The sequence below is a fragment of the Mobula hypostoma genome, chromosome 8 (genome assembly GCF_963921235.1).
Source record: "Mobula hypostoma chromosome 8, sMobHyp1.1, whole genome shotgun sequence".
In the NCBI taxonomy this organism is placed as follows: domain Eukaryota; kingdom Metazoa; phylum Chordata; class Chondrichthyes; order Myliobatiformes; family Myliobatidae; genus Mobula; species Mobula hypostoma.
The window spans coordinates 658,933-683,123 of NC_086104.1; the positions used below are offsets into that span (position 1 = coordinate 658,933).

At 54.4% G+C, this 24,191-nt stretch overlaps 2 protein-coding genes across 3 annotated transcripts in view; one reads left to right on the forward strand and one right to left on the reverse strand.

Moving 5' to 3' along the window:
• Positions 1–13,678, reverse strand: part of LOC134350320 (cathepsin B-like) — a 36,733-nt gene extending 23,055 nt beyond the window's left edge. Inside the window, exons 1-2 of the mRNA XM_063055368.1 lie at positions 13,548–13,678; positions 6,651–6,771 (exon numbers count right to left, since the gene is read on the reverse strand). Of these exons, the coding sequence (XP_062911438.1) occupies positions 6,651–6,770 (120 nt within the window). The 5' untranslated portion in view covers position 6,771; positions 13,548–13,678. The remainder of the gene's footprint in view (positions 1–6,650; positions 6,772–13,547) is intronic.
• An 8,955-nt stretch (positions 13,679–22,633) lies between these two features.
• LOC134350321 (translocating chain-associated membrane protein 2-like) overlaps positions 22,634–24,191 on the forward strand; it is an 89,619-nt gene continuing 88,061 nt past the window's right edge. For both annotated transcript variants that reach the window (XM_063055370.1, XM_063055369.1), the window contains exon 1: positions 22,634–22,765. In XM_063055370.1, the coding sequence (XP_062911440.1) occupies positions 22,643–22,765 (123 nt within the window). In that variant the 5' untranslated portion in view covers positions 22,634–22,642. The remainder of the gene's footprint in view (positions 22,766–24,191) is intronic.

Below are 24,191 nucleotides of genomic sequence, written 5' to 3' on the forward strand. Positions count from 1 at the left end.
GGAGAGGTTGTTTTCTTGACACCACTGTGTCAGGGTGATGACTTCCTCTCTGTAGGCCATCTCGTTATTATTTGAGATAAGGCTAGTCAAAGTAGTATCGTCAGCAAATTTAATTAGCAAATTGGAGCTGTGGATGGCAACACAGTCATGGGTATACAGAGAGTAAAGGAGAGGGCTTAGTACACAGCATTGAGGGGCACCTGTGTTGAGGGCAGAGGTGAGGGAGCCCACTATTACCACCTGCTGGCGATCCAACAGGAAGTCCAGGATCTAGCTACACAAGGCTGGATCTACACTTTTGCATCAGTATTAAGTCAGGAAACTGGCATAGCATATATGGAAGAAAGGGAAACAAGCAGCAGTGTCATGGAACATATAGAGATTAAAGAGGAGGAGGTGCTTGCTGCCTTACAGTGAATAAAGGTATACGAATCCCCCAGGCCTGACATATTTCCTCGGGCCTTGAGAGAGACTAGTGTAGTAATATTTAAAATTTCCTTTTCCACGGGTGCGGTGCCGGAGGATTGGAGGGTAGCTCATGTGGTTCCGTTGTTTAAAAAAGGCTCCAAAAGTAAACCAGGTAATTACAGGCCGGTGAGCCTTTCATCAGTAGTAGGTAAATTATTGGAAGGTGTTCTGAGAGATTGGATATACAAGTATTTGGACAGCCAAGGGCTGATTAAGGATAGTCAGCATGGCTTTGTGCATGGTAGATCGTGTTTAACGAATCTTGTAGAGTTTTTTTTGAGGAGGTTACCAAGAAAGTGACAAGGTCCCACATGGGAGGTTAGTTCAGAAGGTTCAGACACTAGGTATCCATGGAGAGGTGGTAAACTGGATTCGAAGTTGGCTGTGTGGGAGATGACAGAGAGAGGTAGTGGATGATTGCTTCTCAGACTGGAGGCCTGTAGCTAGTGGTGTGCCTCAGGGATCTGTGCTGGGACCATTGTTGTTTGTTGTCTATATCAATGATCTAGATGATAATGTGGTAAATTGGATCAGCAAGTTTGCTGATGACACTAAGATTGGAGGTGTTGTGGATGGTGAGGAAGGCTTTCAAAGCTTGCAGAGGAATCTGGACCAAATAGAAAAATGGGCCAGAAAATGGCAGATGGAACTTGATGCAGGCAAGTGTGAGGTGTTGCACTTTGGAAGGACAAATCAAGGTAGGACATACACAGTAAGTGGTAGGGCACTGAGGAATGCGGAGGAACAAAGGGATCTGGGAGTTCAGATACGTAATTCCCTGAAAGTGGTGTCACAGGTAGACAGGGTTGTAAAGAAGGCTTTTGGCATCCTGGCATTCATAAATCAAAGTATTGAGTATCGGAGTTGGGACGTTATGGTGAGGTTGCATAAGACATAGGTGAGGCCAACTTTGGAGTATTGTGTACAGTTCTGGTCACCTAACTATAGGAAGGATATCAGTAAGATTGAAAGTGTGCAGAGATTTACTAGGATATTGCCGGGTCTTCAGGAGTTGAGCTACAGTGAAAGACTGAACAGGTTAGGACTTTATTTCTTGGAGCGTAGAAGAATGAGGGGGGATTTGATAGAGGTTTACAAAATTATGAGGGGTATAGACAGAGTAAATGCAAGTAGGCTCTTTCCACTTAGATTAGGAGAGATAAATACGAGAGGACATGGCTTTAGGGTGAAAGGGGAAAGGTTTGGGGGAAAATTAGGGGCAACTTCTTCACTCAGAGAGTGGTGGGAGTGTGGAACGAGCTGCTGTCTGATGTGGTAAATGTGGGCTCACTCTTAAGTTTTAAGAATAAATTGGATAGATACATGGATGGGAGAGGTCTGGAGGGTTAATGGGACTAGTGGAATAAAGTTTTGGCACAGACTAGAAGGGCCGAATGGCCTGTTTTCTGTGCTGTAGTGTTCTATGGTTCTAAGGCAGGGTGAAGGCAGAGAATAAGAGGAATAGATAGAGTGGACAGCCAGCGCCTCTGCCCCAGGGCACCACTGCTCAATACAAGAGGACATGGCTTTAAGGTAAGGGGTGGGAAGTTCAAGGGGGATATTAGAGGAAGGTTTTTTACTCAGAGAGTGGTTGGTGCGTGGAATGCACTGCCTGAGTCAGTGGTGGAGGCAGATACACTAGTGAAGTTTAAGAGACTACTAGACAGGTATATGGAGGAATTTAAGGTGGGGGCTTATATGGGAGGCAGGGTTTGAGGGTCAGCACAACATTGTGGGCCGAAGGGCCTGTACTGTGTTGTACTATTCAATGCTCTATGTCTCCAAGCTTCTTGTCAAGCCTGGAGGGAATTATGGTATTGAATGCTGAACTGTAGTCCAAGAACAGCATTCTCACATAAGCAGCATGGTGATTTGGGGTGTGGAGGTGTTGATCAGTCTTGCTGCCTGGGGAAAGCAACTGTTCCTTGTGTGACTATTACGTAGCCTCCTCCCTGTCAGGAGTGGGACAAACAGTCTTTGAGCAGGTCGAGTGAGATCCTTCATGATATTACTGGCCTGCAGCAGCATCTTTCTGTATACACGTTCTTGAACTGGTGCTGGTGTTGTGTTGGGCGGTTTTGTCTACCTGTTGTAGAGCCTTCCAATCCCTGCGAAACCGCGCCTGTACCGCGCAGTTACGCAGCTTCCAATCCACTGCAGGAGGGAGACAGGGAGCTCAGGGACAGGGTGGTTGGGGCCTGTTGGACTACAGGGAGACGGGGAGCTCAGGGACAGGGTGGTCGAGGCCTGTCAGACTTCAGGGAGATGGGGAGCTCAGGGACAGGGTGGTTGGGGCCTGTCGGACTTCAGGGAGATGGGGAGCTCAGGGACAGGGTGGTCGGGGCCTGTCGGAGTACAGAAGGGAGACAGGGAGCTCAGGGACAGGGTGGTCGGGGCCTGTCGGAGTACAGGAGGGAGACAGGGAGCTCAGGGACAGGGTGGTCGGGGCCTGTCGGACTTCAGGGAGATGGGGAGCTCAGGGACAGGGTGGTCGGGGCCTGTCGGAGTACAGGAGGGAGACGGGGAGCTCAGGGACAGGGTGGTCGGGGCCTGTCGGACTTCAGGGAGATGGGGAGCTCAGGGACAGGGTGGTCGGGGCCTGTCGGACTTCAGGGAGATGGGGAGCTCAGGGACAGGGTGGTCGGGGCCTGTCGGAGTACAGGAGGGAGACAGGGAGCTCAGGGACAGGGTGGTCGGGGCCTGTCGGACTACAGGGAGACAGGGAGCTCAGGGACAGGGTGGTCGGGGCCTGTCGGACTACAGGAGGGAGACAGGGAGCTCAGGGACAGGGTGGTCGGGGCCTGTCGAACTACAGGGAGACAGGGAGCTCAGGGACAGGGTGGTCGGGGCCTGTTGGACTACAGGGAGACGGGGAGCTCAGGGACAGGGTGGTCGGGGCCTGTCGGAATACAGGAGGGAGACGGGGAGCTCAGGGACAGGGTGGTTGGGGCCTGTCGGAGTACAGGCGGGAGACGGGGAGCTCAGGGACAGGGTGGTGGGGGCCTGTCGGACTACAGGGAGACGGGGAGCTCAGGGACAGGGTGGTGGGGGTCTGTCGGACTACAGGGAGACAGGGAGCTCAGGGACAGGGTGGTCGGGGCCTGTCAGACTACAGGGAGACGGGGAGCTCAGGGACAGGGTGGTTGGGGCCTGTCGGAGCACAGGCGGGAGACGGGGAGCTCAGGAACAGGGTGGTGGGGGCCTGTTGGACTACAGGGAGACGGGGAGCTCAGGGACAGGGTGGTGGGGGCCTGTCGGACTACAGGGAGGGAGACGGGGAACTCAGGGACAGGGTGGTGGGGGCCTGTCGGACTACAGGGAGACGGGGAGCTCAGGGACAGGGTGGTTGGGGCCTGTCTGAGTACGGGAGGGAGACGGGGAGCTCAGGGACAGGGTGGTTGGGGCCTGTCGGACTACAGGGAGACGGGGAGCTCAGGGACAGGGTGGTGGGGGCCTGTCGGACTACAGGGAGACGGGGCGCTCAGGGACAGGGTGGTCGGGGCCTGTCGGACTACAGGGAGACGGGGAGCTCAGGGACAGGGTGGTGGGGGCCTGTCAGACTACAGGAGGGAGACGGGGAGCTCAGGGACAGGGTGGTTGGGGCCTGTCGGACTACAGGGGGGAGACCGGGAGCTCAGGGACAGGGTGGTTGGGGCCTGTCCGAGTACAGGAGGGAGACCGGGAGCTCAGGGACAGGGTGGTTGGGGCCTGTCGGACTACAGGAGGGAGACGGGGAGCTCAGGGACAGGGTGGTCGGGGCCTGTCGGACTACTGGGAGACAGGGAGCTCAGGGACAGGGAGGTCGGGGCCTGTCGGAGTACAGGAGGGAGACGGGGAGCTCAGGGACAGGGAGGTCGGGGCCTGTCGGACTACAGGAGGGAGACGGGGAGCTCAGGGACAGGGTGGTTGGGGCCTGTCGGACTACAGGGGGGAGACCGGGAGCTCAGGGACAGGGTGGTTGGGGCCTGTCCGAGTACAGGAGGGAGACCGGGAGCTCAGGGACAGGGTGGTTGGGGCCTGTCGGACTACAGGAGGGAGACGGGGAGCTCAGGGACAGGGAGGTCGGGGCCTGTCGGAGTACAGGAGGGAGACGGGGAGCTCAGGGACAGGGAGGTCGGGGCCTGTCGGACTACAGGAGGGAGACGGGGAGCTCAGGGACAGGGAGGTCGGGGCCTGTCGGACTACAGGAGGGAGACGGGGAGCTCAGGGACAGGGAGCTCGGGGCCTGTCAGACTACAGGAGGGAGACAGAGAGCTCAGGGACAGGGTGGTTGGGGCCTGTCGGACTACAGGAGGGAGACAGGGAGCTCAGGGACAGGGAGGTCGGGGCCTGTCGGACTACAGGAGGGAGACAGGGAGCTCAGGGACAGGGAGGTCGGGGCCTGTCGGACTACAGGAGGGAGACAGGGAGCTCAGGGACAGGGAGGTCGGGGCCTGTCGGACTACGGGAGGGAGACGGGGAGCTCAGGGACAGGGAGCTTGGGGCCTGTCGGAGTACAGGAGGGAGACAGGGAGCTCAGGGACAGGGTGGTTGGGGCCTGTCGGAGTACAGGAGGGAGACGGGGAGCTCAGGGACAGGGTGGTCAGGGCCTGTCCGAGTACAGGAGGGAGACGGGGAGCTCAGGGACAGGGTGGTCGGGGCCTGTCCAAGTACAGGAGGGAGACGGGGAGCTCAGGGACAGGGTGGTCAGGGCCTGTCGGACTACAGGAGGGAGACGGGGAGCTCAGGGACAGGGTGGTCAGGGCCTGTCGGACTACAGGGAGACAGGGAGCTCAGGGCCTGTCGGAGTACAGGAGGGAGACAGGGAGCTCAGGGACAGGGTGGTTGGGGCCTGTCCGAGTACAGGAGGGAGACGGGGAGCTCAGGGACAGGGAGGTCGGGGCCTGTCGGACTACAGGAGGGAGACAGGGAGCTCAGGGACAGAGTGGTCGGGGCCTGTTGGACTACAGGAGTGAGACGGGGAGCTCAGGGACAGAGTGGTCGGCGCCTGTCGGACTGCAGGGAGATGGGGAGCTCAGGGACAGGGTGGTTGGGGCCTGTTGGACTACAGGAGGGAGACAGGGAGCTCAGGGACAGGGTGGTCAGGGCACAAAAGAGCTGACTACTGTCTTCAGGATGGGGCACAGTACACATTCTCCTGTGTAAATCAACAGCGTTGAGATTGAGAGGGTTCAGAGTTTCATGTTCCTGGATGTGAACCTCTCCGATCGTCTGTTCCGGTCCAATCACGTTGATGTCATGGCCACAAAAGTTCACCCATACCTCTACTTCCTCAGGAGGCCAAAGAAATTCAGCATGTCTCCGTCAACCCTTACCAATTTCTATCGATGACCTATAGGAAGCCTCCTACGTGAATACTTCACGGCTTGGTACAGAACCACTCTGTCTGTCACAAGAAACTGCAGAGTCGTGGACACAGCTCAGCACATCAGGGAAACCAACCTCCCCTTCACGGACTCTGTCTACACTTCTCACAGCCAGCATCAAGGTCCCCACCCACCCTGGACATTCTCCCCTACACCATCAGGCAGAAGGTACAACATCTGGAAACCAATTTACCATTCACTGGACTCGAGCCCAATTGTTTTGCAATTGTCACATATACGATTAAGAGATGGTCTTGCAAACTGTTCATACAGATCAGATCGTTAGTGTCAGAGGGAAAAGATTAAGAGAGTGCAGAATAAAGTGCAGGCAATAGGAGCAAGGCCATGATCGTAAGACAGGTCTTTGGTTGCTTTTTTTTTGTTGCTCTTTTGGGCAATTTTGATCAGGCAGATAATGAATGACACAGCACTAGATTTAACTACAACCGAGCAGAGTATGCCCGGACTCTTCTGATTTTGTGTTTTATCTTCTGTGTCTTTCACTCGTTTGCACATGGAGAGTTTGATGCTTTCCTTCGAACTGGTTCCATTGTTTTCTTTGTCTGTGGGAAGACGAATCTCAGTTGGACACTGCATACACACTTTGCTAATAAGTGTACTTCCAACTTTAGGAACAGTTATGACATTCGGTCCTGTCTACCAGGTAGAGTCCACTTTACCTCACAAGGGAACTGTTCAATGGGAGACTGGTTCCAGTGGGGTTAAAGCTCCACTCACTCTCAATCCTTTGCCTCCCACAGTCACTCCGCCACCCAGAGACCACACCGAGCAAGGGGGGGGGGGAGAGATACTCACCCGCCAGGTGGTGTTGAGCTTATTGATGAGGGTGACGAAGTCCGGTGAGAGGGGGTCAGGGTCCAGCGGGGGTCTGGCCGTCACCGTGGCAATGCTAAGCAACAACAGCTGGAACAACATCCTGAGAGTGGGGAAACAGTTGTCAGGGAGGGGAGCCTGCTTCACCCTCCCCCCACGGGGGTCATCCCCCTCTCTCCCACTCCACACTTCCTGAAGGGCATCCCGACCCTCCATTTCCATCCCCCTCTCCCGACCAACTGCTCATCCCTACCCCAGAGGGTCACCCCCACTCTCTCCCTCCCCTCCCACCAATGAGGGGCAGAGAGGGTCCATTTACCCCCACACTCCCCACCCTTCCCAACACCACACCTCTCAGTAAACCCTGGTTAGACCAACAAACCAATCCCCTCCCACCCCTACATACTGCCTCACCCCTACTGACCCAACCACAGACCATGAGACAGGCCATTCTTCCCATCAAGTCTGATCGAATTCCCTCTCAAACCCATTCTTGTCTTCTTCCCGTAACCATTGAAGCCCCAGCTGATTGAGAACCCATCAACATCCACTTGAAATACTCTCTGATCCAGCCCACACAGTTGTCAGTGGCAATGAGTTCCACAGATTGACAAGCCTCTGGCTCAAAAACAATTCCCCCTAATCTCCACCATATCATACACATCCACATCCCTCTATTCTGAGGCTGCCCTCTGGTCTTAGTTTCTTCCAGTAGAGGAAACATCCTCTCCATATCCACTCTATCTCTGCCTGTCAATATTCCACAAGTTCCAAACAGATCCCCCTTCATTCTTCTAAACTCCAGCAAGTACAGGCCCAGAGTCATCAAACACTTCTCATATATTAACTCTTTCATTCCTTGAATTATTCTTCCGAACCTCCTCTGGACCCAGCTCATGTCTCCTTAGATAAGACCATCATCCACAGGAGCAGAATTAGGCAGTTTGGCCCATCGAGTCTGCTCCACCATATCAATATGTCTGATCCATTTTCCTCTCGACCCAAATCTCCTGCCTTCTCCGCATATCCCTTCATGCCTGACCAATTAACAATCTATCAAACACAGCCTTAAATATCCCCAAAGACTTGGCCCAATCCTCCAAGTCCTTTTTCATTAATTCCAAAGAAAGCCTCAGCATTACACATCTCTGCTCCCCCCTCATCTTCCCCTTTCCACAACACACTCACCTACCCCACCCCTCACTCACCTACCCCACCCTCCCCTCCTCCCATAGACAGCCAACTCTCCACTTTTCCCCACTCCCTCCACCATCCAACCCTTTCCTTCACGCTCCCCACTCCCCAAACCTCTCCCGCACCCTACCACAAACCCTCCCACACCTATCCTCTGCCCGTCCTACCCACACTCCCACTCCCCCTCCCCTAAGCTCCTGTCACCCAAACACCTCACCCCACCCTATCCCACCTCACTCCCACAACCCCTACCCCTCCTCACACTCAACCCCCACCTCACTCCACCCTCCTCACTCCCCACCCTCCCCACTCCCCAAACCCCTCCCGCACCCTGCCCCAAACCCTCCCACACCTCTATCCTCTGCCCCTCCCATCCACAATCCCATTCCCCCCTCCCCTATGCTCCTGTCACCCAAACATCTCACCCCACCCTATCCCACCTCACTCCCACAACCCCCTACCCCTCCTCACACTCAACCCCCACCTCACTCCCCACCCCACCCTCCTCACCCCACCCTCCACACACTCCCCACTCCCCAAACCTCTCCCGCACCCTACCCCAAACCCTCCCACACCTCTATCCTCTGTCCCTCCTACCCACACTCCCACTCCCCCTCCCCTACGCTCGTCACCAAAACATCTCACCCCACCCTATCCCACCTCACTCCCACAACTCCCTACCCCTCCTCACACTCAACCCCCACCTCACCCTCCTCACACTCCCCACTTCCCAAACCTCTCCCGCACCCTACCCCAAACCCTCCCACACCTCAATCCTCTGCCCCTCCCATCCACAATCCCACTCCCCCCTCCCCTATGCTCCTCCGTCACCCCAAAAATCTCACACCACTCCTATCCCACCTCACTCCCACAACCCCCTATGCCTCCTCACTCCACCCCTACCTCCTCTCACCCCCCGACCTCCCCCGTACCACTCCCCTCGACCTCCGCCATCCCACTCCCCCATCCCCTTCCCCCCTTCCCTCTCACCCCAACCTCCCCTGTCCCCCATTCCCCTCACCTCCCCTGTCCCCATCCCCCTCACCCCGTCCCCCCCGACATCCCCCTCGTCCCACTCCCCCTGACCTCCCCCCGTCCCACTTCCCCCCCGACATCCCCCTCATCCCACTCCCCCCGACCTCCCCCACGTCCCCCTCACCCCCGACCTCCCCCCGTCCCACTCCCCTGCCGACCTTCCCTGTCCCCCTCATCCCACTCCCCCCGACCTCCCCCCGTGCCACTCCTCCCCCGACCTCCCCGTCCCACTCCCCACCAACCTTCCCCCGTCTCACTCCCCCGCCGACCTCCCCCCATCTCACTCCCCCCGACTTCCCCGTCCCACTCCCCCGTCCCCCTCTGACCTCAGACCATCCCCCTCCCCCGACCTCCCCCATCCCACTCCACCCCAACCTCCCCCATCCCACTCCCCCGTCTCCCTCCCCACTGACCTTCCCGTCCCCCTCCACCGCTCCACTCCTGTCCCCCTCCCCACTTCCCCGTCCCCCCGCCCCACTCCCCCCGACCTCCCCCATCCCACTCCCCCTCATCCCACTCCCCCACCTTTTGCTCCCCTCTTTCCGCTCATCTCACTCCCACCTCCAACACCCCTCTCCCCACCCCCACCTCACCCTCCTCTCCCCACCCCCACCTCACCCTCCTCTCCCCTCACTCCCCACCTCACCCCCAATTCTCACTCAACCCCCTCCTCACCCTCCTCTCACTCCCCACCCCACCCTCCTCACACTCAGCCCCCACCTCACACTCCTCCCTCCCCACCTCACCCTCCTCAAACTCCCCACCTCACCCTCCTCTACCGTCACTCCTCCCTCACCCTCCTCTCCCCTCACTCCCCACCTCCCTCACCCTCCTCACTCCCCACACCCTCCACTCCCTCTCCCCTTACTCCCCACCTCACCCTCCACACCTCCCTCCCCTCACTCCCTACCTCCCTCCCTTCACTCTCCACCTCCTTCCCCCTCACTCCTCACCTCCCTCTCACTCCTCACTCCCCACCTCCCTCCCCCTCACTCCCTCTCCCTCCTCCATCCCCCTCACCTCCCTCCCCACCTCACCCTCCTCACGCTCAACCCCCTCCTCACCCTCCCCACCCCACCCTCCTCAAACTCCCCACCTCACTTCAACCCCACCTCACCCTCCTCTCCCCTCACCCTCTCCCCACCTCACCCTCCTCTCCCCTCACTCCCCACCTCACCCTCCTCACTCCCCACCTCCCCACCTCACCCTCCTCTCACTCCCCCCTCACCCTCTCACTCAACCCCCTCCTCAAACTCCCCACCTTACTTCAACCCCACCTCACCCTCCTCTACCCTCACTCCTCCCTCACCCTCCTCTCCCCTCACTCCCCACCTCACACTCCTCACTCCCCCCACCCTCCTCTCACTCCCCCCACCCCACCTCCCTCCCCTCACTCCCCCTCCCTCACCCTCCTCACACTCAATCCCAACCTCACGCTCCTCACTCCCCACACCCTCCTCTCCTCACTCCCCCACCCTCACCTCCCTCTCCCCTCACTCCCCACCTCACCCTCCTCACTCCCCACCTCACCCCCCTCCCCTCACTCCCTACCTCCCTCCCTTCACTCCCCACCTCCTTCCCCCTCACTCCTCACCTCCCTCTCACTCCTCCATCCCCCTCACCTCCCTCTCACTCCTCACTCCCCACCTCACCCTCCTCACTCCGCTCCTCACCCTCAACCCCCTCCTCACACACCCCACCCCCCTCCCTCCCCACCTCACCCTCCTCAAACTCCCCACCTCACCTTCCTCTCCCCTCACTCCCCCCTCATCCTCTCCCCACCTCACCCTCCTCTCCCCTCACTCCCCACCTCACCCTCCTCTCACTCAACCCCCTCCCTCACACTAAACCCCAACCTCACCCTCTCTCCTCACTCCCCACCTCACCTCTCCTCACTCCCCACCTCACCTCTCCTCACTCCCCACCTCCCTCCCTGCTCCCTCACCTCCCTCCCCCTCACTCCCCACCTCCCTCCCTGCTCCCTCACCCTCCCCTCACTCCCTCACCTCCCTCCCTGCTCCCTCACCTCCCTCCCCCTCACTCCCCACCTCCCTCCTCACCACCCTCCCCCTCCTCACCTCCCTCCCCCTCTCCCCCTCCTCACCTCCCTCCCCCTCTCCCCCTCCTCACCTCCCTCCCCACTCTCCTCACCTCCCCCACCTCCCTCCCCCTCACTCCCCACCTCCCTCCCCCTCACCTCCCTCCCTTCCCCCTCCCTCCTCACCTCCCTCCCTTCCCCCTCCCTCCTCACCTCCCTCCCCCTCTCTCCTCACCTCCCTCCCCCTCACTCCCCACCTTCCCCCTCCCTCCCCCTCACCTTCCTCCCTCCTCACCTTCTTCCCCCTCCCTCCTCACCTCCCCCCTTCCCCCCCCTCCCTCACCTCCCCCCTTCCCCCCTCCCTCACCTCCCCCCTTCCCCCCCTCCCTCACCTCCCCCCTTCCCCCCTCCCTCACCTCCCCCCTTCCCCCCCTCCCTCACCTCCCCCCTTCCCCCCCTCCCCCTTCCCCCTCCCCTCCCCCCCTTCCCCCTCCCCCCTTCCCCCTCCCCTCCCCTCCCCCCCTTCCCCTCCCCCCCTCCCCTCCCCCCCTTCCCCCTCCCCTCCCCCCCTTCCCCCTCCCCTCCCCCCCTCCCCCCTTCCCCCTCCCCTCCCCCCTTCCCCCTCCCCTCCCCCCTTCCCCCTCCCCTCCCCTCCCCCCCTCCCCCCTCACCTCCCCCTTCCCCCTCCCCCCTCACCTCCCCCCTCCCCTCCCCCCTTCCCCCTCACCTCCCCCCTTCCCCCTCACCTCCCCCCTTCCCCCTCCCCCCTCACTTCCCCCTCCCTCCCCCTCTCCCCCTCCTCACCTCCCTCCCCACTCTCCTCACCTCCCCCACCTCCCTCCCCCTCACTCCCCACCTCCCTCCCCCTCACCTCCCTCCCTTCCCCCTCCCTCCTCACCTCCCTCCCTTCCCCCTCCCTCCTCACCTCCCTCCCCCTCTCTCCTCACCTCCCTCCCCCTCACTCCCCACCTTCCCCCTCCCTCCCCCTCACCTTCCTCCCTCCTCACCTTCTTCCCCCTCCCTCCTCACCTCCCCCCTTCCCCCCCTCCCTCACCTCCCCCCTTCCCCCCCTCCCTCACCTCCCCCCTTCCCCCCTCCCTCACCTCCCCCCTTCCCCCCTCCCTCACCTCCCCCCTTCCCCCCCTCCCTCACCTCCCCCCTTCCCCCCTCCCTCACCTCCCCCCTTCCCCCCTCCCTCACCTCCCCCCTTCCCCCCCTCCCCCTTCCCCCTCCCCTCCCCCCTTCCCCCTCCCCCCCTTCCCCCCTCCCCCTCCCCTCCCCTCCCCCCCTTCCCCTCCCCCCCCTCCCCTCCCCCCTTCCCCCTCCCCTCCCCCCCTTCCCCCTCCCCTCCCCCCCTCCCCCCTTCCCCCTCCCCTCCCCCCTTCCCCCTCCCCTCCCCCCTTCCCCCTCCCCTCCCCTCCCCCCCTTCCCCCTCCCCTCCCCCCCTTCCCCCTCCCCCTCACCTCCCCCCTTCCCCCTCCCCCTCACCTCCCCCCTTCCCCCTCACCTCCCCCTTCCCCCTCCCCCCTCACCTCCCCCTTCCCCCTCCCCCCTCCCCTCCCCCCTTCCCCCTCACCTCCCCCCTTCCCCCTCACCTCCCCCCTTCCCCCTCCCCCCTCACTTCCCCCTTCCCCCTCCCCCCTCACTTCCCCCCTTCCCCCTCCCCCTCACTACCTCCCCCTCACCCTCCCTTCCCCCTCACCCCCTCCCCCTCACCCCCCCTTCCCCCTCACCCCCTCACCTCCTCCCCCTCCCCCCTCACCTCCTCCCCCCTCCCCCTCACCTCCTCCCCCTCACCTCCTCCCCCTCCCCCCTCACCTCCTCCCCCTCACCTCCTCCCCCCTCACCTCCTCCCCCTCCCCCCTCACCCCCTCCCCCCTCACCCCTCCCCCTCACCTCCTCCCCCTCCCCCCTCACCTCCTCCCCCCTCACCTCCTCCCCCTCCCCCCTCACCTCCTCCCCCCTCACCTCCTCCCCCCTCACCTCCTCCCCCCTCACCTCCTCCCACCCCCTCCCCCTCCCTCCTCACCCCCTCCCCCTCCCTCCTCACCCCCTCCCCCTCCCTCCTCACCCCCTCCCCCTCCCTCCTCACCCCTCCCCCTCCCTCCTCACCCCTCCCCCCACTTCAATCACTCCCACTCACTTGATCACTCCCACCTCATCCTCCACCTCTCAGCCCCTGTACTCTCATTCTGTTCCTCTCCCCTCTCTTCACAACAATTTCCTCATCTCATTCTCTCACCCTGATTCTCACCACCAGAATCCGCCCTGCAGGACCCCTCCACCGTCCTTGTTCTGTCCCTTTTCCCTCTACCTCCAACCCTCCCCTCCCTTTCCCTCCCCTCCAACCCTCCCCTCCCTTTCCCTCTGCCTCCAACCCTCCCTTCCCCCTCCAACCCTCCCTTCCCCCTCCAACCCTCCCTTCCCCCTCCAACCCTCCCTTCCCCCTCCAACCCTCCCTTCCCCTCTGCCTCCAACCCTCCCCTCCCCTCCCCTCCAACCCTCCCCTCCCTTTCCCTCTGCCTCCAACCCTCCCCTCCCTTTCCCTCTGCCTCCAACCCTCCCCTCCCTTTCCCTCTGCCTCCAACCCTCCCCTCCCTTCCCTTTCTCACCTTCCAGCTCCGTCTCTCGTCTTTCACCGCTGTCTCTCCGCGCCTTTCCGCTCCGTCTCTCACTTCTTCCCCGTGTCCGAGATTTATACCTTCTTCCGGCATGCGGCTGAGTCAGCGCGATCACATGACCCGAACACATGCCGGATCATATGATCGGGTCACATTTGCTCTTTGCCCGATTCAGCGCTTTCGCGGCAGGGAGTGGTAGGAATGGGCAGAGACTGTGGAAAGGGGAGAGGCGATCTAGTTTGAGAAGGGTAAGAATGGGATTGAAGCTCAACGTTCAGGGATATTCAATATTCAGGAGGGATAGACATGAAGGAAGGGGAAGTGGGGTGGCGTTGCTGGTTAAAAATGAGATTAACGCAATAGAAAGGAAGGACATAAGCCAGGAAGATGTGGAATCGATATGGGTAGAGCTGCTTAACACTAAGGGGCAGAAGACGCTGGTGGGAGTTGTGTACAGGCCACCTAACAGAAGTAGTGAGGTCAGAGATGGTATTAAACAGGAAATTAGAAATGTGTGCAATAAAGGAACAGCAGTTATAATGGGTGACTTCAATCTACATGTAGATTGGGTGAACCAAATTGGTAAAGGTGCTGAGGAAGAGGATTTCTTGGAATGTATGCGGGATGTTTTTTTGAATCAACCAGAGAGCAGGCTATTCTGGACTGGGTTTTGAGCAATGAGGAAGGGTTAATTAGCGATCTTGTCCTGAGAGGCCCCTTGGGTAAGAGTGACCATAATATGGTGGAATTCTTCATTAAGATGGAGAGTGACATAGTTAATTCAGAAACAAAGGTTCTGAACTTAAAGAGGGGTAACTTTGAAGGTATGAGACGTGAATTAGCTAAGATAGACTGGCAAATGACACTTAAAGGATTGACGGTGGATATGCAATGGCAAGCATTTAAGGATTGCATGGATGAACTACAACAATTGTTCATCCCAGTTTGGCAAAAGAATAAATCAAGGAAGGTAGTGCACCCGTGGCTGACAAGAGAAATTAGGGATAGTATCAATTCCAAAGAAGTAGCATACAAATTAGCCAGAGAAAGTGGCTCACCTGAGGACTGGGAAAAATTCAGAGTTCAGCAGAGGAGGACAAAGGGCTTAATTAGGAAGGGGAAAAAAGATTATGAGAGAAAACTGGCAGGGAACATAAAAACGGACTGTAAAAGCTTTTATAGATATGTAAAAAGGAAAAGACTGGTAAAGACAAATGTAGGTCCCCTGCAGACAGGAACAGGTGAATTGATTATGGGGAGCAAGGACATGGCAGACCAATTGAATAATTACTTTGGTTCTGTCTTCACTGAGGAGGACATAAATAATCTTCCAGAAATAGTAGGGGACAGAGGGTCCAGTGAGATGGAGGAACTGAGCGAAATACATGTTAGTAGGGAAGTGGTGTTAGGTAAATTGAAGGGATTAAAAGCAGATAAATCCCCAGGGCCAGATGGTCTGCATCCCAGAGTGCTTAAGGAAGTAGCCCAAGAAATAGTGGATGCATTAGTGATAATTTTTCAAAACTCGTTAGATTCTGGTCTAGTTCCTGAGGATTGGAGGGTGGCTAATGTAACCCCACTTTTTAAAAGAGGAGGGAGAGAGAAACCGGGGAATTGTAGACCGGTTAGCCTAACGTCGGTGGTGGGGAAACTGCTGGAGTCAGTTATCAAGGATGTGATAACAGCACATTTGGAAAGCGGTGAAATCGGACAAAGTCAGCATGGATTTGTGAAAGGAAAATCATGTCTGACGAATCTCATAGAATTTTTTGAGGATGTAACTAGTAGAGTGGATAGGGGAGAACTAGTGGATGTGGTATATTTGGATTTTCAAAAGGCTTTTGACAAGGTCCCACACAGGAGATTAGTGTGCAAACTTAAAGCACATGGAATTGGGGGTAAGGTATTGGTGTGGGTGGAGAATTGGTTAGCAGACAGGAAGCAAAGAGTGGGAATAAACGGGATCTTTTCAGAATGGCAGGCGGTGACTAGTGGGGTACCGCAAGGCTCAGTGCTGGGACCCCAGTTGTTTACAATATATATTAATGACTTGGATGAGGGAATTGAATGCAGCATCTCCAAGTCTGCGGATGACACGAAGCTGGGTGGCAGTGTTAGCTGTGAGGAGGATGCAGGGTGACTTGGATAGGTTGGGTGAGTGGGCAAATTCATGGCAGATGCAATTTAATATGGATAAATGTGAAGTTATCCACTTTGGTGGCAAAAATAGGAAAACAGATTATTATCTGAATGGTGGCCGATTAGGAAAAGGGGAGGTGCAACGAGACCTGGGTGTCATTATACACCAGTCATTGAAAGTGGGCATGCAGGTACAGCAGGTGGTGAAAAAGGCGAATGGTATGCTGGCATTTATAGCGAGAGGATTCGAGTACAGGAGCAGGGAGGTACTACTGCAGTTGTACAAGGCCTTGGTGAGACCACACCTGGAGTATTGTGTGCAGTTTTGGTCCCCTAATCTGAGAAAAGACATCCTTGCCATAGAGGGAGTACAAAGAAGGTTCACCAGATTGATTCCTGGGATGGCAGGACTTTCATATGAACAAAGATTGGATGAACTGGGCTTGTACTCGTTGGAATTTAGAAGATTGAGGGGGGATCTGATTGAAACGTATAAAATCCTAAAGGGATTGGACAGGCTAGATGCAGGAAGATTGTTCCCGATGTTGGGGAAGTCCAGAACGAGGGGCCACAGTTTGAGGATAGAGGGGAAGCCTTTTAGGACCGAGATTAGGAAAAACTTCTTCACACAGAGAGTGGTGAATCTGTGGAATTCTCTGCCACAGGAAACAGTTGAGGCCAGTTCATTGGTTGTGTTTAAGAGGGAGTTAGATATGGCCCTTGTGGCTACGGGGGTCAGGGGGTATGGAGGGAAGGCTGGGGCGGGGTTCTGAGTTGGATGATCAGCCATGATCATAATAAATGGCGGTGCAGGCTCAAAGGGCCGAATGGCCTACTCCTGCACCTATTTTCTATGTTTCTATGAAATGGGAGTGAGACAGCGGTATTTAGCAGAAGTGGAGAACAAGTCACACCTTATATTCCGTCTGGGTAGCCTCTAACCTGATGGCATGAACATCGACTTCTCTAACTTCCGCTTAGGCCCCACCTCCCCCTCGTACCCCATCCGTTATTTATTTTTATACACACATTCTTTCTCTCTCTCTCCTTTTTCTCCCTCTGTCCCTCTGACTATACCCCTTGCCCATCCTCTGGGTTCCCCCCCCCCCTTGTCATTCTCCCTCGGCCTCCTGTCCCATGATCCTCTCGTATCCCTTTTGCCTATCACCTGTCCAGCTCTTGGCTCTATCCCTCCCCCTCCTGTCTTCTCCTATCATTTTGGATCTCCCCCTCCCCCTCCCACTTTCAAATCTCTTACTAACTCTTCCTTCAGTTAGTCCTGACGAAGGGTCTCGGCCTGAAACGTCGACTGCACCTCTTTCTATAGATGCTGCCTGGCCTGCTGCGTTCACCAGCAACTTTGATGTGTGTAACAAGTCATCTTGTCTCCGCCAAATAAGGTGCTTGTCGCGTGAACTTGTTCCTTTTGCCTGTCTTTGGTCCATATCCCTTTAAATTTGTTTCTGTCTATGAATCTGTCAAAAGTGATGGGCTGGATGAAGTTATCCCTCTGGTTCAAGGCCCTGAGAGGTAATGATTGTTCGCACAATAAAGCAGAAAGAAGCTGAAATTTTGGAAGTGTTAGTGCTACCCCTACAATGGCAAAAATGGTCTCTCTGGTTCGTGATAAAGTGCTTGCAAAGACCGAGAAAGCATAAAGTGTGTGGCTAGAGGACATGTCACAGAACCATATCCCTGTTGATGGCAAAATTATGCATGAAAAAGCACTTAGCCTCTATAAGCACTATTGTGAGAGGTTTGAGGAGAGCGAGAGGAAGGAGTTTAAGGCTAGTAAGGGATGGCTGGCTAGCTATGTAAAACGCTACAGCCTCAAGGACTTTAAAGACCACAGGAGAATCGGCAGGGCAGATGTACCAAGTATCCTATTATGGAGCCAATCGAAGTACACGCTTGAAGTCTCTCAGAAAAAAAATTGTTGATCATAAACTATCAAAAGCTCACACTGCTGCTCCAAGTGTTGAAAATATAGCTAGTGAAGATGCTCTTGGAAAATTATGTGACACCATGAATGCTTCACATCTAAAGCCAACTTGTTGAATTTTTCGTTCTGCATATTATTTAGCTCAGAATGACAGACCATACTCTGATCACTTTGGCTTATTGGAACTTCAAAAAAAAATGGTATTGACATTGGAATTGGACTGCATTTCCGCACTAGTGCTACAGAGATAATTAATCACACAGCCATTAATGTGAAAAAGAACATTTGCCAGTATATCAAGCAGGTAAATGGCAAATTTTCTGTTCTCATTGATGAATCAACAGGCCCAAGCATTAAGACCGCCCGAATAGTTTATTTGAAATGTGAAAAAGTGATAAGGAAGGGGATCCCCTTTGTTTTTAGATCTAATTGAACTGCCTGATCAGAAAGCTGCAACTATTGCTAAGCATCTATTGAACTGTCTCAATAACCATGGGTTTGACGACTCTTGCTTGAAGCAGAACCTTGTAGCATTTGCTGGTGATGGGGCGAGCGTGATGCTTAGTGTCAAATCTGGTGTTGCTACAATTCTCAAGTAACATTACCCTGATGTGATAATTTGGCACTGTCTTAACCACAGATTAGAACTTGCAGTAGGTGATTCGGTGAGAGAAATTCACATTATGGAGTAATTATGAAAATTCACATTATGAAATTATGGAATAAATTATTTTCAATCACTTATGAACAAATTGTATTCGCTGCCGTGGGAGATGGACAGTGTGGAGGAAGGAGAGAGAGAGCAAAATGAATGAATATTCAAAACAGCTTCCACACACAGACCTTCGCAGTCAGCTTTCGGGTGAGACCTTTGTGATGTCATCTGAGGTCACCGACCGTGACCCCTCCATTTCCAGATACGATCGTTTCCCTGCGGTGAACCTGGCACCCAGGCAAGGGTGGACACACACCAGGTTCCCGCTGATTGTGCCTTTCCACCCTGAGCATTTATGGCCCGGTACTTCCCACTGATTTGTGAGAGACGCACCGCTTCCAGGGTCTCGTTACCTCGGGTGTCGTGTGTGTGTGCTGCCTTAGCGAACCTGTCCCCTTTTATCCCCCTGCTGGGGTATCGCCTGTCCATCACTTCAAACAGTTCAGGGTTCAAAGGGGGAGCCGCTCTTGCCAGCTCTCCTTCCCCTTCATTAACATCTCCAAATGCTGCTCCATGTTTTCCTTATCTCTCTCTCTCCTGAAGACAGGTGGCAGACCAACTGCTGATCCCATCGGTGCCAGCACAGGGCAGCTAACATCTTAATCTATGTGTATTCTTGTCACAGTAGGTAGTTACTTTTAAATTGGTAAAACACATGATTACCGTCTTTTTCTTTAATTGCTTGATAATTATATTTTATGATAATTAGTGAGTGCAACTGTGCATTACTTTGTCATTTTATTAAATTAAGTATTATATGTTTTGTTGTACCAGTTATACACTGAAATGTAGTGATAGGTTTCACTATCACTATATTTCTGTGGAGCTCTGGAATTCATATATTTCTTTCATCTTAGTTTAGCACTTGACATTATAAGAAGCCCTATTCATATATATATATATATATATATATATATATCACACACCCAATTTGTGTACCTGCTCATTACATGAATGGGGCAAGGAAGTTGCCCAGTACATGAAATGAACAGGTACACAAATTGGGTGTGACATATATATAGAGAGGATATAGGAAATGGCAAGCATTTTGTCAGCTCCGGCACCTAAAAAATGAGCACTGCACCCCTGGTCCAGATGAAGTCAGTGACAACAGTGGTGTATTCATTCAGGCTCAGTCCATAGTCTCTGCTTCTATGCTGAGAGTGGACTTTCCAACGTGCAGGCGTGGGATGGCATGGTAAGGTCCTGGACAGAGTGGAACTTCTCATTTGTTATTTATTTCAGCTGTATTATAGACACAGCAATTTATTTAATTTTATTTAATATCTCAGGCACTTTAGAGTAATATTGTAAATATAGTAGAAACATAGAAAACACAATACAGCACAATACAGACCCTTCAGCCCACAAAGCTGTGCCGAACACGTCCTTACCTTAGAAATTACCTAGGGTTACCCACAGCCCTCTATTTTTCTAAGCTCCATGTACCTATCTAGGAGTCTCTTAAAAGATCCTATTGTATCCACCTCCACCACTGCCATGGGTAGCCCATTCCACGCACTCACCACTCTCTGTGTAAAAAAACTTATCCCTGACATCTCCTCTGTACCTACTTCTAAGCACCTTAAAATGGTGACTTCTTGTGCTAGCCATTTCAGCCCTGGGAAAAAGCCTCTGACTATCCACACGATCAATGCATGATATACACCTCAATGAGGTCACCTCTGTCGCTTCAAGAAGGAAAGGCCGAGTTCACTCAACATATTCTCATAAGGCATGCTCCCCAATCCAGGCAACATCCTTGTAAATCTCCTCTGCACCCTTTCATGGTTTCCATGTCCTTCCTGGAGTGAGGCGACCAGAAATGAGCACAGTACTCCAAGTGGGGTCTGACCGGGGTCCTATATAGCTGCAACATTACCTCTTGGCTCCTAAACTCAATCCCATGATTGATGAAGGCCAATGCACCATATGCCTTCTTAACCACAGAGTCAACCTGCGCGGCAGCTTTGAGTGTCCTACGGACTCGGACTCCAAGATCCCTCTGATCCTCCGCACTGTCAAGAGTCTTGCCATTAATACTATATTCTGCCATCATATTTGACCTACCTAAATGAATCACCTCACACCTATCTGGGTTGAACTCCATCTGCCACTTCTCAGCCCAGTTTTGCATCCTATCAATGTCCCATTGTAATCTCTGACGGCCCTCCACACTATCCACAATGCCTTTGTGTCATCAGCAAATTTACTAACCCATCCCTCCACTTCCTCATCCAGGTCATTTATAAAAATCACGAAGTGTAAGGGTTCCAAAGCAGATCCCTGAGGCACACCATTGGTCACCGACCTCCCTGCAGAATATGACCCATCTACAACCACTCTGCCTTCTGTGGGCAAGTCAATTCTGGATCGACAAAGCAAGGTCCCCTTGGATCCCATGCCTCCTTACTTTCTCAATAAGCCCTGCATGGGTTACCTTATCAAATGCCTTGCTGAAATCCATATACACTACATCTACTGCTCTACCTTCCTCAATGTGTTTAGTCACAACCTCAAAAATATTGTTTGATTAAGCACTCTTTATTGTTTACATAGTTTGTTATGAGTTACATGTACGAAGTTTGTGAATGGCATATGCCTTCACACCACAGTGCCAAAAGCACTCTTCGCTTAAAGTTAAAATGAAATTAAACATGTTATCTCTGGGCTCCCATCTTTTCTTTTGATTAGTTTTATGTTTCGGAGTAACAAAACACAACGGTGCACGTCCCTTGCAGACAGCAGCAGAATTGAGCGCAGGTCAGTCACACTGTCATGGCACGGCAGCCCTGAATTCACATTTCAGGATGGCTTCCTGAGGACCTTACTCATGAGCATGCAGTACTGGACCTCCTCTTCGAGGTGAGGCAGTCAGTATGTAGAGGACCTTACTCAGGAGTGTGCAGTACTGGACCTCCTCTTCGAGGTGAGACAGGAAGTAACAGAAGCAACACTCAGGGAGGCTCTTGTGACCGGCGAGAGGAGAACATGGATGTGTCCATGATGAACCAGTTGTCTTTGTCATGGCAACGCGCCTTGTAGATGAGGTGAGGTTTGTTGTGATGGACTGGGCTATGTCCACCACTCTCTACAGACTACTCCATTCCTGGTCACTGTCTATCTACGTAAGTTTCTCAACGTTTTTGTTGAAATGCCAAATCCATGCAAACTTCCTTCTAATGGAATCCCATTACAGGAGGGATGTGGAGGCTGTGTCACTGTGGTGCTTTCTGCATTAGCAATAAATATGAACACATTTGGGATTATTTCTCTCCAAGTCTCTGAGGCTAGGGAAGACCTGGGCACATCTATAAAATTATGGGAGGCAGAGCCAGGGTAGAAATGTCGAATATCAAATGGCAGAGATTTAAAGTGGAAGGGAGAGTTCAGAGTGAGTGGTAGGAGCCTGGCCAGGTGCAGGCAGGCACTGCGATGCTGTTGGATAGAACATAGTACTTAGAAACAGAATTAGGCCATTTGGCCCGTTGAGTCTATTCCAACATTCCACCATGGCTGATTTATTATCCCTCTCAAACACATTCTCCTCATAGCCTTCCACACCCTTACTAATCAGGACCCTGGATGATCCATTACCCTCTCAGCCCCAATCTCCTGCCTTCTCCCCAAGTATCTCTTCATGCCCTGACCAATCAAGAGTCTATCAACCTCCACTTTAAATATACTCAATGGCTTGATTCCACAGCCACCTGTGGCAACGAATTCCCAGATTCATCAGCCTCTAGCTGAAGAAATCCCTCCTCATCTCTGTCCCTCTATTCTGAGACTGCGCCCTCTGGACCCAGACCCTCTCAGTATGGGAAACATCCTCTCCACATGCACTCTATCGACATCCGATAGGTTTCAATGAGATCCCCATTCTTCCAAATTCCAGTGAGTCGAGGCCCGGAGCCAACAAACGCTCCTCAGATGTTAACCCTTTCCTTCCCGGAGTTATTCTCCTGCACCTCCTCTCCAATGCCAGCATATCGTTTCTCAAACTGCTCACAATATTCCAAGTGCAACCTGACCAATTGATTGTGAAGCCTAAGCAATACATCCTTGCTAAATTGGTGAAGTCACATGAACAGGGTATAGATCATTGCTGCGGGAGATAGGAATTAGATTAATTACAAAACTTTTGACTCGGACACAGGGCGCACAGCTCCCGACTTGATCTGATCAGAGTCCCCGCTCTCCTCCGATACCGATGGGCCCCAGCGCTGTCTTGCGGCTTTACCGCTTTAAGCTGCGGCGACGGGAGCGCGGTAGGCGGGGGCGCGCTCGGCCATGGCTGCCTTCCGACGGCGCGGCCGAGCGCACTCGGTGTTCAGCCACGAATTCGTGATTCAGAACCGGGCGGACATCGCCGCCGTCCTCGTAGTCTTGGTGCTCATCGGTCTCATGTTCGAGGTGAGGCGGCAGCGAGCCGGGCCGGTGCTGCGGAGGGGGTCCGGGGCGCGGGGGAGAACTATTCATGTCCGGGACCCGAACCGCCGAAACTTCACCAACTTCGAAAAAGTTCGGATCCTGCGCGCCTCCGCCTCACCCCGGGACGGGGCTGCGCCCGCGCTCCCGGTACTCCCCTGTCCCCTGTCGCCTGTCCCCAGTCCCCAGTTCGCTTCCTTCCCCCGCCCCACATCCAAACTCGACCCCGCCCCGGGTCCGAGATGCCGCGGCCTGTCAGCGTGTTGGGGGTGGGGGGAGAGAGAACGCCACGTCTCCCAGGTGGAGGTGGATGTGAGGAGGGGAGAGAAGATGGAGAATGGGGGGCGGAAGAGGGAGTTAGGAGGTGCAGAGGGGTGGAGTAGGCGAGATGTGGTGAAGATTTGAGTGGGATTGTGGAGTGAAGGGAGTTAAACTTGGCGGGGAGTGGACTGTCCGAGAGAGTGTCCTTGTCATACATTCTGGGCCAATTCACCCATGTTGAATACAATATTACCTCCCTGAGCTAGTACAACGTAAGAAAAGTTGGCGGGTACGGGCCAGTACGTTGGCCGCTTTAAGTCAGACGTTTCCTGTCCTTGTCCAAGTGCTTTTCAATATTGTCATTGTAACTGCCTCCGCCACCTTCCTCTGAAAGCTCATCCCGCATACCCAGGACAGGACTGAACATCTGACAACATCCAGCATGGTATCAGGCCCCTCCACCCTGGTTTGACTGTCCAAAGTTAGCACCACAGTAGAAATCCGTTTACTCTTCCTGAGCACAGCTCCCCACCTGATCAAGATCGCAGTAATCTGTTTCACTGTCAACAATACTCCCTAATGTAGTAAACCAGCTCATCATGTCAAGTGCGTTCATTGACAGAAGTACTGATCCCAACTCTAATCCCCGGAGCACCACAGTAGTCGAGAGTTATGAATTATGAAAGCAAGCTAGCAAATAATAGCAAAATAGATAGTGAAAGCTTTTTCAAGTATGTTAAAAATAAAAGAGACATGAGTGTGGATATAGGACCGCTAGAAAATGAGGCAGGAGAAATAATAATGGGGGACAAGGAGATGGCAGATGAACTAAGTGAGTATTATCTTCACTGTGGAAGACACAAGCAGTGTGCCTGATGCTGTAGTGTGTGAAGGAAGAGAAGTGGGTGCGTTACTGTTACCAGAGAGAAGGTGCTCAAAAAGCTGAGAGACCTAAAGGTCACCTGGACCAGAGGAACTTCACCCTAGGGTTCTGAAAGAGGTGGTGTTAGAGATTGTGGTGGCATTAGAAATGATCTTTCAAAAATAATTGGACTCTGGCATGGTGCCAGAGGACTGGAAAATTGCAAATGTTACTCCAGTCTTCAAGAAAGGAAATTATAGACAGTTAGCCTGACCTCAGTGGTTGGGA